Genomic DNA, 13594 nt, shown 5'->3' with positions numbered 1-13594 from the left:
ACCTGGATCATGCAAGAGCCAATCTCCAGCCACTTCAAGCTACCTCAGTTGGAAAGCTACCATGGGATTACCGATCCTGTGGACCACTTGGAAAGTTTCAAGGCCCTAATATTTTTTCATGGGGCCACCAATGCTGCCCTCTGCTGAGCCTTTCCCTCCACTCTAAAAGGTACAGCTTGGCACTGATACTCAAGCTTGAAGCTGTGGATGATCCACTCCTTCGATCAAATGAGCAGGTAATTTATTGGTCACTTTGTGAGCAGTCAGCGGTAGTAGAAAGGATCGAACTCTTTGATTAATATCAAGCAGAAAGAAGGGGAGTCGCTCCAATCCTACCTTGGCCATTTCAATGCAGCCGTATTAGAGGTGCACAACCTTGACCAATCGGTTGCCATGACCACCTTGAAGGATGGGTTTCTAAAGAACAGACTCCAATATTCTTTGGAGAAAACCTACCCGCATGATTTCGCAGAGATGTTGGCTCGGGCGAAAAAGTATGCACGGGCCGATGAGGCTTTTGAAGGTGAATCTTTGATGGGAGCATCAGGTGAAGAAGGAAAGAAAGGAGAAAAGATGAAGTCTCTTGTAAAGAACTGGTCACACTCCCATTCTCTACCCAAAAGATAGAGGTGCTGGACTACCCCACAAAATCCCCGACAGAAGAACCCTAGGAGAGAGCGACAAGTATCTCCACTTCAAAGGTTCACCAACTACACACCACTGAACACTCCGAGGATGCAAGTGATGATGGAAATCAAGGATCATCTCCCTCTAGCAAGGAAGCTTTGGCTCATCCGAGGCAATGCATTCTAAATAAATACTTCCTCTACCATCGCGATCATAGCCATGACACTGAAGACTGCCTCCAGCTTCGAGATGAAATTGAGGAGCTGTTCGGCATGGTCACTTGGACCAATTCATTAGGCGATGGCATGTGCAACTGAAACAATGGTGGGGGTCCCCTCACCCACCAAAGTAGTAGCAAAGGGAATCTTCAATAGACCGACCTCCCATCGGAATAATAAATGCAATAATTAGGGAGCACTGAAGCAGTGTAGACGATGTGGCCGAACCTTCCAAGAAGCGAAGAACTGTGGGGTCTCTTACCCTTACTGATGAAGATGCTGAAGGAGTTTAGTTCCCGCATAATGATGTGATAGTTGTAATGTTAAATATTATCGATTATGATGTACGCCGCATCCTCATTGATAATGGAAGTTCGGCTGATGTATTATTTTACGATGCATTTTCTCAAATGGGTATACCTGTAGAATGGCTAGGCCGAATGGACCCCCCTCTAGTGGGATTTACTAGGGATGCCGTATCTTTTGAGGGAGTCATAACCCTCCCTGTAATTGCTGGTCGCTCCCCCCGAGAGTGAAGGCCCAAGTTGACTTTTTGGTAGTTCGGGCACCTTCGGCTTACAATGGCATCCTCGAGCATCTAGAACTCAATGCACTCTGAGCTGTGGTGTCTACCTATCACTTAAAAATGATGTTTTTCACTGAATCTAGAGTTGGTGAAGTTAGAGGAGATCAGACCTTGGCACAATAGTGTTATTCTATTACACTTCATGGCATAGGGTCCCCGAAGCATATCCGATGGATGGACTGGACACCCATGATGAGTAGTTTGAAGAAAGGAGAAAGCCTATGGAAGACCTGGAGACAATCCCACTGAACAACGACAACAAGGATCATACTATCCAGACTGGGTCGAAGCTCGATGAGGTAACCAAACAACATCTTATCTCCTTGCATGATAATGCTGATGTATTTGCTTGGACTCTGACTGACATGCCCGGCATCAGCCCGAAGGTAATGACACACTACCTAAGCATCAATTAGAACCATTGTCTTATCAAGCAAAAGAAAAGAAGCTTTACCCTGGAGTGCCAGAAAGTAATTGCCAAAGAAGTGGATAAGCTACTTGGTACTGGCTTCGTCCGAGAGGTAGCTTACCCTAATTGGATCATGAATGTAGTCCTGATGAAGAAGGCGAATGGCAAGTAGCAGGTTTGTATTGACTTCACCGATCTCAACAAAATATGCCCCAAGGACAGCTATCTCTTGTCGTCGATTAATCAGCTGATGGATGCCACTTCGGACCATAAGCTTCTCACCTTTATGGATGCCTTCTCAGGATATAATTAGATCCGAATGGCTCCTGAGGATGAGAAGAAAATAGCTTTCATCACTGACTGAGGCACTTCTATTATAAGATGATGTCTTTTGGCTTGAAAAATATAGGTACCACCTATTAGTACCTCGTCAATAAGATATTCAAGGATTAGATCAGCCATAATATGGAGATTTATGTAGACAACATACTAGTCAAGAGCAAGATCTCTCAAAATCATATTGAAGATCTCGAGATGACCTTCACCACCCTGAGATGGTATCGCATGAAGTTAAACCCAACCAAATGTACTTTCAAAATTACATCAAGCAAATTCTTGGACTTTATGGAATCCAATCGGGGGGTGGAAGCCAATCCGAAGAAGATCCAAGCCATATTAGAAATGGCCACACCAAAGAGCACAAAAAAAGTATAGTTCCTCACAGGCAGGGTGGTAGCACTAAACAGATTTATCTCTAGATCGATTGAACGCTATCTCCCATTCTTCCAGACCCAGAGGCAACCAAAGAATTTTCAATGGATCGAAGAATGCCAACGCACCTTTGAGGAATTGAAACATTGTCTCAGCTTCGCACCACTCCTTACTAAGCCAAAGATTGATGAAGAACTTTTTCTGTATCTGGTGGTTTCCCCAGTTGCCATAAGCACAGGTTTGGCCCATGAACAAGACAAAATCCAGAGGCCGATCTACTATGTTAGTCGAGTTCAATATGATGCAGAGACCAGATATACAAAGCTAAGAAAGCTGATCTTCACCCTCATCATCATGATCAGGAGGCTTCATCCCTATTTTCAAGCACATCTAATCACAGTACTGACTAATCAGCCGATTCGGGCCATTTTGCATCGACTCGACACCTTTGGGCAACTAGCAAAGTGGGTGATTGAACTCACGGAGTTTGAAGTAAGGTTACAGTCTCGACCTTCTATCAAAGTTCAGATTCTGGCAGACTTCATCGTGGAGTGCACCATCCTTGAAGACCTGGAGCCGCCAGAACCTTCCCAAGAAGAAGATACACTGGTGGAGTCAAAGTCGTCAGAAGAACCAAGTGACATGTGGATAATCCATGTGGATGGATCATCAAACTCCACAGGATCGGAGGCAGGATTGTTGCTTCTTGGGCCCAAAGGATTTACTGTAGAATATGCTCTAAGGTTTGACTTCCTGTCTACCAATAATGAGGCCAAATATGAAGCTCTCTATGTCGGTCTAAGAGTAGCGAATGAGCTTAGAGTGTAGAAGCTCAAGATTTGCACCAATTCATAGTTGGTGGCAGGACAAGTGAGGGAGATTTCGAAGCAAAGAAGAAAAATATGAAAAAATATCTATAGAAAGTGAAAGATCTGACATAATTTCGACGTTCAACAAGTATCTCAGTCTGAAAACTCCAGAGCTGACTTACTTTTCAAATTGGCAACATCAGCTCCTAAAGATCTCCCTCGAAAGTCATTCTTCGGAGTTTGAAAAAGCCCAGCACTGAGGAGCTGGTCCAAGTCTTACAAATTGATGTTGAACCTTGCTGGATGGACCTGTTCATCCATTTCTTAAGAGATGGGATACTACCAGCAGATTCCAAGGAGGCTTGAAAGATCAAATATCAAGCCCCCCGTTATGTTTTCTATGAAGGCAAGCTTTACAAATGGTCCTTCTCCTTACTGCTCCTCAGATGACTTCGTCCTTCCGAAGCTGAGTATACCCTTCGAAAGGTGCACGAAGGGATATGCAGAAATCACCTAAGCAGTAAATCCCTAGCACAAAAGGTGCTTTGGCAAGGCTACTACTGGCCTAAAATGCAGGATGATGTCGCTAATTTTGCTAGGCATTCGACCAATGTCAAAAGAATGCCCACGTCCAGCATCAGCCAACTGTTCAGTTGACCCTTATAGCTGCTCTTTGGCCATTCGAACAATGGGGAATGGATATTTTGGGCCCTTTTCCCCCGACATCGGATCAAAGAATGTTTTTATTTGTGGCGATCGATTACTTCACCAAATGGATAGAAGTTGAACCTCTTGCCATAATTATCGAGGCCAGGGTGACAGATTTCGTATGGAAGTCCATCATCTATAGATTTGATCTCCCGTGAGTGCTAATCACTGACAACAAGCACCAGTTCTCGAACTCCAAATTTATTGAATTTTGTCAAAATTATGGCATCTCCCAACATTTCACTTCGGTGAGACATCCGAAGGCCAACGGTGAAGCCGAGGTAACCAACAAAACTATTTTGTAGGGATTGAAGACTAGAATCGGCAAGGCGAAAGGAGCATGGATAGATGAACTTTACAATGTGCTTTGGGCCTATCGAACTACTCAAAAGATATCTATTGGAGAAACCCCCTTCAGCCTCTCCTTTGGGATCAAAGCTGTCATATCATGGAGATCAGACTCCCATCACATCAGGTCAAAGGCTACAACAATCGAAATAACATGGAGCAACTTCTCATAAACTTGGATCTACTCGAAGGAGTTCGTGAGAAGGTGCATGTGAAGACGGCAGCCTATCAATAAAAGGTGGCCTGGTACTACAACTCCGACATTCGAAATAAAGAATTTAAAGCCGATGATCTAGTCCTCTACCAAGCCGAAGTCTCCCAGCTCAATGAATGTAGAAAACTAGCTCCAAGGTGGGAGGGGCCATACTAAGTGGAAGAAGTTATCAAGCCAGAAACTTACCGTCCCAAGCGGTTGGATGGAGTCCCTTTGCCTTGGCCATGGAACTCAAAAAATCTTGAAATGTATTACCAGTAATGTAACTTGGCAATTGACTGACAAAATAACTCCTTTTTCAGGAATATTACTATCTCTTACAATTTGCAAAATGAAGACCTTGGCAACTAAGTAGCGGGGGATAAGCTATTTGGACCTCTGAAGATCGAACTCTGCTTTTCAGCAAGTCAATGTCCATGGAGACCTTAGTCATCCGAGATATAAAGACCTCATTTTTCAATGAGGAGCCGAAGACCACGATGACTAAGCAGCGGGGGATAACCCATTCAGACCCCCACAGGCCATACTTGCTTTTCAGTGAGTCAATGTCCGTGAAGACCTTAATCATGCAGGAAGAAACTACATGGATAGAAAACCTTGGTGACTAGTAGCAGGGGATAATGTATTCAGACCCCCGAAGGCCAAACTCGCTTTTCAACGAGTCAACATCCATGAAGACCCTAGTCATGCAAAAAGCATAGGTTAACCTATATGGACCTTCGAAGGGATAACTGTTAAGGACCCTTAGCCCACCAACTTCAGCACCTAACAACATGGAAAGAAGACCTCGATGACTAAGCAATAGGGGATAACCTATTCGGACCCCTAAAGGCCGAACTCACTTTTCAGCAAGTCAATGCCCATGAAAACCTTAGTCTCATAAGAAGTGAAGGCTAATCTAAACGGGCCTAGGATTTTCAACCCCTCGACTTGGGCGGATGGTAAGACAACGATTCAAGAAGTAGGGGATAATTTGATCAGACCCTTGAAAGTCAAACTCACTTTCTAGCGAGTCAATGCTCATGAAGACCCTGATTGATCAACAAGCAAAAACTGACCCCTTCGACCTACAAACCTTGGCTACATGAAAGCAAGAAATCAGCCTATAGGAGTCCTTGGAGACCTAACCCCAAGGAACTCACAAAATGGGAACTATGGCCAGCTCATGGACATCTTGACGAAATTACCCTATGCAAAGATCGTATGCGACTAAGTTTGGACAACATGACTACAAAGCTACTAAGTATGATGTGCAAGGTAAAATTAAAATTTTCAACTTTATTTCATTAATAAGCTTTTGCAGAAGTTACTAAGGAAGAAGCATACAAAAAAAAGGAAAGTGGGGTACACTTGCTATCTAAGGGCCTGCCTTTGGCCATCAACTAAGTAGGCTTTGGCCAATGTTGAATCTGACTTTTCTCCAACTCTAGTCTCCAATGCTTCACCCACCATTATGGCTTTAGGAGCCGCATTGAGCATAGCTTTGACTGTTAGGAAAACCTTTAGTACAACTTCCATACCATATGTGGATTGCCTTTGCATGGACCTGGGTGTTAATCCAGCAACAAAGAAGATCGAAGAAAGTGAAAGCAAAATAATGGAGCAGCTACCCTAGGAGATGCTAGGGTTTGGTGTTGGAACCAGAGAGAAAGAGAGAGAAGTAGGGAGAAAAGATAAATTGTATTCCATTTATTTCAACTCTAATACAACCTATGTATATGTATATAGCCATTAGGCCTCAGCAAAAACTCTCCTAGCTAAACACAATACATGAAAGTATTCATTGAGCCCATGTACACCCATGTCTCACATGCTCTCATCTTTTGGACTTGATCCTAGTCCAAACCCTTGAGTTAGCCCCCTTAAGACCTATCAAACCAGGCTTTAAGATCCTAACATCAAAATTCAATCCCAGACCCACGCTGAAATCTCATGTTGCTCTACCCACACAACTGAGCTGTCCCAGTCTCAGATTGAGTCGACTAACCTGGGACTGAGTTGACTCAGATTGAGACTGAGCCAACTAACCTGCATGTCGTGCCAAATTTTTTGAGAATCTATCTTCTATCTGACACTACCTTTGTGACTTGATCAATCCAGTTTCAATCGGAGTCGATCCAATGTTCTGAATCTACTATTCCTCCGCAGTCTTTAGTTTTGACTCTAGTTTCTTGCTCCATCTTGCATCTTCAGGTATCTGGAGTCCAAACCAAACCCCTCAAAGTCCTCATTGCCTGAACCTCGAGCCCGTGGAGAGCTACACATCATCTCCACTCTAGGACCACTCCTGTCTTAGCCCTAGGATCCAAACCAATACTAGCCTCTTGGAGCCAACACCCTGACTCTTTCTGTGACTTCTCAAACCTTGAGAGCACCACACCAACTCCTACAATCTCCACCTTGATGTGCCCAAGCTTTGGCACACTGGTAATATCCTTCTGCATGATTTTGCTATTGATGCACATCCTGACATCCCCTTGTGTGGATTTCCTTACCTCCGCCAATCCTTTTCAGTTGCTGAGCTCTCTTTAAGGCTTTTAGGATGACCGCCTCTACCACTGAAGTCCCTAGCTTGCACCTTAGTACTATCTTGGAGTTTGTTGTAGGCATCTTTTTGCTTGATAGCTGCATCAACTGTTGCTCTGGACTTTTCTGGAGAATCCATAGCATTCCTAAATCGACACTTGCTACAACCGATACACCTAACATGGTCTCCTCAAAGCCACATCTCTCCACCTACACACTCTGCTCCACCTGACTCTGTGCAGCCCGATGCTGGTGCTGGAATATCGCTCCTCCTCTCGCACCTTTCTGCTCTGAACACGTGCCAAAATCCTCTCCACCTATAAAGACACCTCCATTGGTGCTCCACTTGAATCGAAGTCCCCCTAATACTGTAGAAGCTGACTCTGTACCTGAGTCCTCCAAGGCCAACCATCCAACACTGTCTTACTGGGCCTGCTACTGCACCTCGAACACCATCACTGTCCCTTCGAACCCTCTGTATTCTGCAGACCCCTCTGAAGCTGTCTCAGATATATCTCACCCCATGGGCTCCTACGAAACCACCAAGAGCTCATCCGACTCTTCACTATCAGCGACTGAACCAATAAAATTCATATCCTTCCTTTCTCCTCCCTTGAACATCTTCCAAAGCGGACACTCTCACTTAAAGTACCCTGCTTTACCATACTTGAAGCACTTCCTAGCCTCCTTACAACCCTTCTGGGACTGTCTCTGCCCTAATTGCACCTGTTCACCCTTATTCTTTCCTTTCCTGGGCCTCTCTGAAATTGCAAGACCCTTCTAGAAGATCTTCCTCTTTGTCATCCATTCCTACTGCTCGTTGGATCTTAGCACTAAGATGATCTCCTCGTACACCAGTATCTTCTTACCATACAGCAGCGTCGTCACCAACGGATTGAAGCTCTCGGATAGAGAACATAGCAGCAACAGACGTTTATCCTTCTCTTCGAGCTCCACCCCAATATTGAACAAATCCATGCTCATTCAAGCGAATTGCTAAATATGCCACACAACATCCTCATCTTTCTGCATCTGAAGGCTGTACAGTTACTTCTTCAGCATCAACTTGTTGCACATATTTTTTTTCATGTACAACTGATGTAACCTCGACCATAAATTTTTGGATGTTCTCTCCTCTAACACGCCATACAAAATCTCATCCACTAGACAAGCCCTATTTGTGGCATATGCCCTTTTCTCCAAGAACATCTATTGCTTGTCGTTCATCTCCTCCGACCTATCCTCCAAGGTTGAATCCAACCCTATCTGCACTAGCAAATCTTCCACCCTTATCTTTCACATCATGAAACTTCTTTTACCATCAAACTTCTCAAATCTCACTTTTACCCCATTGCTCTCCATGATCAACCTAGATCAAAAATAGCATACAAGGTAGATCTAAAAATTACTTGACTAGGGATGGAGGATAACAACCCCTAAATCTCTTCCTTCCTCACAAAATCTAAAAAAATCTTCAGATCTAAACCCTTGCTGATCCTTCTGCTTAAAATTTGATCTTCTTCTTTCTCCTCCATGCAATCGGGCTCTGATACCATTTGTTAGAAAAACCTCCAATATAACTCTCGTACCAGATGCGGATCACCTTTGTGTGGACCTGAGTGTTAATCCAGCAATGAAAAAGATCGAAGAAAGTAGAAGCAAAATAATGGAGCGGCTACCCTAGGAGACACTAGGGTTTGGCATTAGAACTAAAGAGAAGGAGAGAGAATTAGGGAGAAAAGATCCATTGTATATCATTTATTTCAATCCTATTACAACCTATGTATATATATACATAGCTATTAAGCTCGACCACAAACTCTCCAAGCTAAATCCAATACATGAAAATACTCACCGAGCCCATGTGCACCCATGGCTCACGTACTCTCATTCTTGGACTTTATCTCAGTCCAAATCTTTGAGTTAGCCCCCTTAAGACCTATCAAACCAAGCCTTAAGATCTTAGGATCAAAACCCAATCCTAGACCCATACTGAAATCCTATGTTGCTCTGCCCGTGCAACTGAGCCGGCTTAGTCTCAAACTAAGTTGACTAACTTGGGACTGAGTCGACCCAGACTGAGATTGAGCCAACTAACCTACGTGCCGTGCTAGATTCTTCGAGAACCTATCTTCTATCTGGCACTTCCTCTGTGATTTGGTCGATCCAATCTCAGTCTGAGTCGACCCAATATCCTAAATTTACTATTCCTTCATAATCTTTAGTCCTGACTCTAGTTCTTTGCTCTACCTTGCATCTCCAGATATCCAGAGCCCAAATCAAACCCCTTGAAGTCTTCATCGCCTGAACCTCGAGTATGTGGAAAGCTACACAGGATCTCCACCTTAGGACCACTCCTATCCTAGCCCTAGGATCCAAATCAATCTTAGCCTTCCGAAGCTAACACCCTGACTCCTCCTATAGCTTCCCAAGGCTTAGAAACACCACACTAACTCCTACATCGGTAAGTTATCTTCCAAATACCGAATGGTAGCCTCAGCGCGACTCACCACGACTTTGCTCTCTGCAAGTTGGATGCGAAGCTTAGTTAGTGCAGATCTGTCTTTGGTCAAGATTTCAGAAAGATCTATCACCATCCTTCAAGCCTTGATGAGTTCTTACCCATCACCGTGAATGCCCGACCCTTCAAAACCCGCTGCCTGGCGAAGCTCTCTAACCTTATCTTCGACTGAACGAAGATCATGTTGAAGCTGCTCAACCCAATCATAAAGTTCTCTAATCTTATCCTCGACCAAGCGAAGATCGCACTAAAGTTGATCATTCCTGATAAGCAAGTTCTGTCGACCATATTTTAGATCAATTACTTCTTCCTAAACTTCACGCAATTTCACTTTATGAAGAGCCGATGCTATAGCCATCTCCCAGCTTTTATACTTGGTCAACCGAATAAGTCGTTGCGCTCATCAGTCCACTTATTACGCTCTTCGGCCCACTTATGATTCTTGACAGCGTGTTCTTTCTTGATGAGATCGATCTGCTTCCCCAAATTCCCAACTTCAAACCATCCCATATCACGATCTTTTGTCATCTTCTAAAGTTTCTTCTGGGCATCGTCAGCAACTTGCTGAACTCGGTACAGATCTTCCTCGATGATATCAAGCCGAGCTCTCAAAGAAAAGGCCCTTGGCAGAGGCTTAGCATTATAATGGACGAAGGCACGATCACAACACTCACACCAAAGCAACTGAACTAAAGTTCGCCGGCAAACGCAAACCAAGAAAATGAAGTTAAAAATTACTTTCATTAATTCAAAATACTTATTACAAGGTGCAGTAAAGCAAAAAGGAAAAAGTAGAAGGGTCAAATATTCCCATCCTCAGATTGAGGATCAACGGAAGGCCTAGGGACAGCTATAGTTGGTCATTCTGACTCCACGGGAGATGGAGAAACTGGCGTAGCATCAGCATGAACAGAGGCCGATACATCTCCTGACAAGGGGAAGCTTCAGAAGCACCACCAACAACTCCAGTAAGTATGAACCCAAGCACATCTAGTGATGCTGGAGTGACCTCGAGATGCTCTTCAAAGGGTCCTTCTTCGGTAAGCAGCATTTGATCTCCTTCTCGATCAACCTTGCCACCGATCGGACCTTCGATGTCCCTTTTGGCTTCACCTTCCCTAGCTTCTCCTTCCTCTTCTTCATCTTCCTCTTCCAAAAAGCTTAAATCCAACCCCGGGAAGCACACCGCTATCCTCTGACAGCAGACATCATGACCGACGTTGAAGGCTTCCTGGCCAAAGTCGACTTTCTCCTGGATAAAATCTTCAGAATCTCGAAAGGTTGCCATCAGCACCAGATCGGCCTCGGCAATCCGATCCTCCATTTTCTTTATTTCAGCAACTTGATCCACCATCTTTTTCTCCATCTCGATGGCTTTGGATTGGGCCTCCCACCATTTCCCCTTCTCAGAGACCAAGGCACTCTCCACCTTCGCCTTTGAAGCTTCAGCTTCCTTCAGCGCCTCTCATAGGCGGGCGGCTTTAGTCTCGACAGCTTCCACCTTAGACTTGGCTTCGGTAGCTCCAGCCCTTGCCTCAGCCTCAGAAGTTTCAGCCCCCTCACACTTCTTGCGCACCTCTACCAACTCATCCTCAAGATCCTTTATCTGGTTGATGACAGCGGCAGCATAATGACCCGTCTGCATCCAAAGAGAGAAGAAGTCAGTTCAAAAAGATAAAAATGATGAGAAGAAACAAGATAAAGAAGATACACACCCGGACCAAAGAAGTAACCAGCCGCTTTTGCTGTCGTACGGGGCTCCCCTCGTCAACCTATTTCAAGCCAGAGTCCAATAATAACCTCCAAAAAGCTCCAGGGGCAGTCTTCCAATCATCAAAAATTCCCCAGAAGATGGCGTTGCTGAATCTTGTCTCCGCTCGGCAGGTGCCCCTACAGAGTCTGAACCTGCCAAGACAAAATCGATCTGGGAAGTAACAGGTGCAGCAGGCTTCAGAGGCCGAGACTAGATCGGAAGAGTGGGGATAATTCCCAACTGTGCAAAAGTTGGAGTGGGCTTCTTCTTCTTCTACCCATCATCCGAAATCTTCGGCTTTTTCTAGACCCTGGCAGTAGACAAAGGTGGTGCCTCCCTCTTCTTTATGGAACCCTTCTTTAGTCTCCGAAGTTCCTCGGGCGTCATTTCTACAACAAAAGACAAATTAATGCTTATGAAAAAAGAGGAAAAAGAAAGATCTAACATCTTGAAAAGGTGGGTAAATCACCTTTAGGGTCGGATGGACCGAGACTAGCATAAGAAAGAGCTCGCTCTGACAACAACTCCTTTAACGAAGGAATTCGGTGTTCTCTCAAAATTGCGGAGTGCTTCTGGTCCTCATCCCTAAGTTTCAGAATTTGAAGAGCAGAGTCCCTCGGCTGACCCCAGTAAGGGGGCCTCCATTCCTTAATAGAGGATCCTGAAATGAAAAACAAGCAGTCCTTCCAATTGTGGATCGAGGATGGAGCTCCTTTTAGTAGGACCTTGGCCCCTTTTGGAGGGGAAACGTACCACCAATCGTTAGTACATCTCTTAAGGATATAAAAAGATAGAAAAAGTGGAATAGTGGGTTGAACTCTGATCAAAGAATAAAAAATGATGAAGCCGGTGATAAAATGAAAGGAACTAGGAATGACCGAACAGAAGAAAAAATTGAAGAAGCAGAAAAGTTCAATAACAAACAGATGCGGAGGCAACCTAACCCCTGCCTTGAGGGCCTCTTTGTATAGATCGATCCTATCGGGATGGGGATTACTGATCCTACTACTAAACTGTTATAACCCAAAATAAAAAAAAAAAAAACAGAGTATGCAAAACCGGGAAGAAGACTCCCGATAGGAGTCTTCTTCTCCGGCTAAACCCAGGCAAAATCGAACTCCTAGGACCCCTCGGAGTCCTAGGATCCCCTATAAGAAGACCCCCTCCCTCTTGAGACCGATCACTGGCCTCCTCCCTCTCTCTTTCTCTCCGTTTTTCTCGATCGAAGGCCGCGGACACCGTTTGAGTTCTCGCCAAGATTGCCGCCGACGAGGTCTCCGGAGGTCAAGGTAAGCTTCCCTCCTTTTCCTCCCTTCCTTCCTCTTCCTCCCATGCCCTGTGCGCGGCTGCCGGCGACGAGCGTTGCCGATTTCCGGTCGGGGAAAAAGACTCTGTTTTTGGTCTCTTTCCCGTGAACTTTTCCGACGCCGGCGATCGAAATTGACCGCCGGCCACGCTCCTCCGTGATCGGAGGAGTGGCCTCCGTCGGCCGTCGGCCTCCGCCGTGGCGGCCGTGGCCTGAACGGCCCGGCCAAGGAGGAGACACCGTCCCCTGTTCCGGCACGGGAAGAACCAAGAAAAAAGAAGAAAAGAAGAAAAAGAAGAAAAAGAAAAAGAAGAAAAAAAGAAAAGAGAAAGAAGGAAAAAGAGAAAAAGAAAAGGAAAGAAAAAAAAGAAAAAGAAAAAGAAGAAAAAGAAAAGAAGAAAAAGAAAAGAAAATAAAAGAAAAGAAAAGAAAAAAAAATATAATAATAATAATAATAATAAATATATATATATATATATATTTATATATATATATATAAGTAAGTAAATAAATAAATAAATAAATTAAAAAAAAAATTGATGAGAGAGAGAGTTTCTCTCTCTTCTTTCAGTCTGAACCCTGACTTTCTATCTCTGGAATTGAACTTTCTCTCTCTACTTTCTCTCTCTAGAATTTTCTCTCTCTAGCTTGTTTCTCTCTCTCTTGATGGATTTCTCTCTCTAAAGTTATCCTTCTAAGATTTGCGTAGGGGAAGGCTTCATCTGATGTTTCTGATCGAGTTTAGAGACGAGTCTGATTTTAAGCGAGATTTTAATTTTGAGATTTGTTAGATTTAATTTTGAATTAAATTAATGTAAAAATATAATTTTGGATAATAGACGCGGAAGAATCTCCTAG

General features: G+C 44.2%; 2 protein-coding genes across 3 annotated transcripts; one reads left to right on the top strand and one right to left on the bottom strand.

The window, feature by feature from the left end:
• Positions 1-393: 393 nt before the first annotated feature.
• Positions 394-3379, top strand: LOC140857352 (uncharacterized). Its single transcript, XM_073256140.1, has 2 exons — positions 394-547; positions 2775-3379. Exons 1-2 carry the CDS (start codon positions 394-396, stop codon positions 3377-3379), a joined length of 759 nt encoding a protein of 252 aa, XP_073112241.1.
• A 7020-nt stretch (positions 3380-10399) lies between these two features.
• LOC105042759 (uncharacterized) lies at positions 10400-12460 on the bottom strand. 2 transcript variants are annotated; one of them, XM_073256602.1, is made up of 4 exons: positions 11900-12460; positions 11672-11819; positions 11393-11582; positions 10400-11316 (listed from the first exon to the last, which is right to left on the bottom strand). In XM_073256602.1, the coding sequence occupies exon 4, from the start codon at positions 11041-11043 to the stop codon at positions 10528-10530; it is 516 nt and encodes a 171-aa protein (XP_073112703.1). In that variant the 5' UTR covers positions 11044-11316; positions 11393-11582; positions 11672-11819; positions 11900-12460; the 3' UTR covers positions 10400-10527. The 2 variants fall into 2 exon arrangements, with proteins under 2 accessions (XP_073112703.1, XP_019705392.2); XM_019849833.2 differs by having other exon boundaries at positions 11393-11819.
• Between the last annotated feature and the right edge of the window lie 1134 nt (positions 12461-13594).

Source organism: Elaeis guineensis, chromosome 4 (assembly GCF_000442705.2).
Source record: "Elaeis guineensis isolate ETL-2024a chromosome 4, EG11, whole genome shotgun sequence".
NCBI lineage: Eukaryota > Viridiplantae > Streptophyta > Magnoliopsida > Arecales > Arecaceae > Elaeis > Elaeis guineensis.
This window is presented reverse-complemented; position numbering and strand designations above follow the sequence as displayed.

What these genes read in the sequence shown, in the direction of transcription:
- LOC140857352 (XM_073256140.1), top strand. Translation starts at nt 394, where the DNA reads ATGACCACCTTGAAGGATGGGTTTCTAAAGAACAGACTCCAATATTCT. An exon ending in ATCTTTGATGGGAGCATCAG is followed by an intron (nt 548 to 2,774) that starts GTGAAGAAGGAA and finishes TGGTTTCCCCAG; the next exon opens with TTGCCATAAGCACAGGTTTG.
- LOC105042759 (XM_019849833.2), bottom strand. Translation starts at nt 11,043, where the DNA reads ATGGAGAAAAAGATGGTGGATCAAGTTGCTGAAATAAAGAAAATGGAG.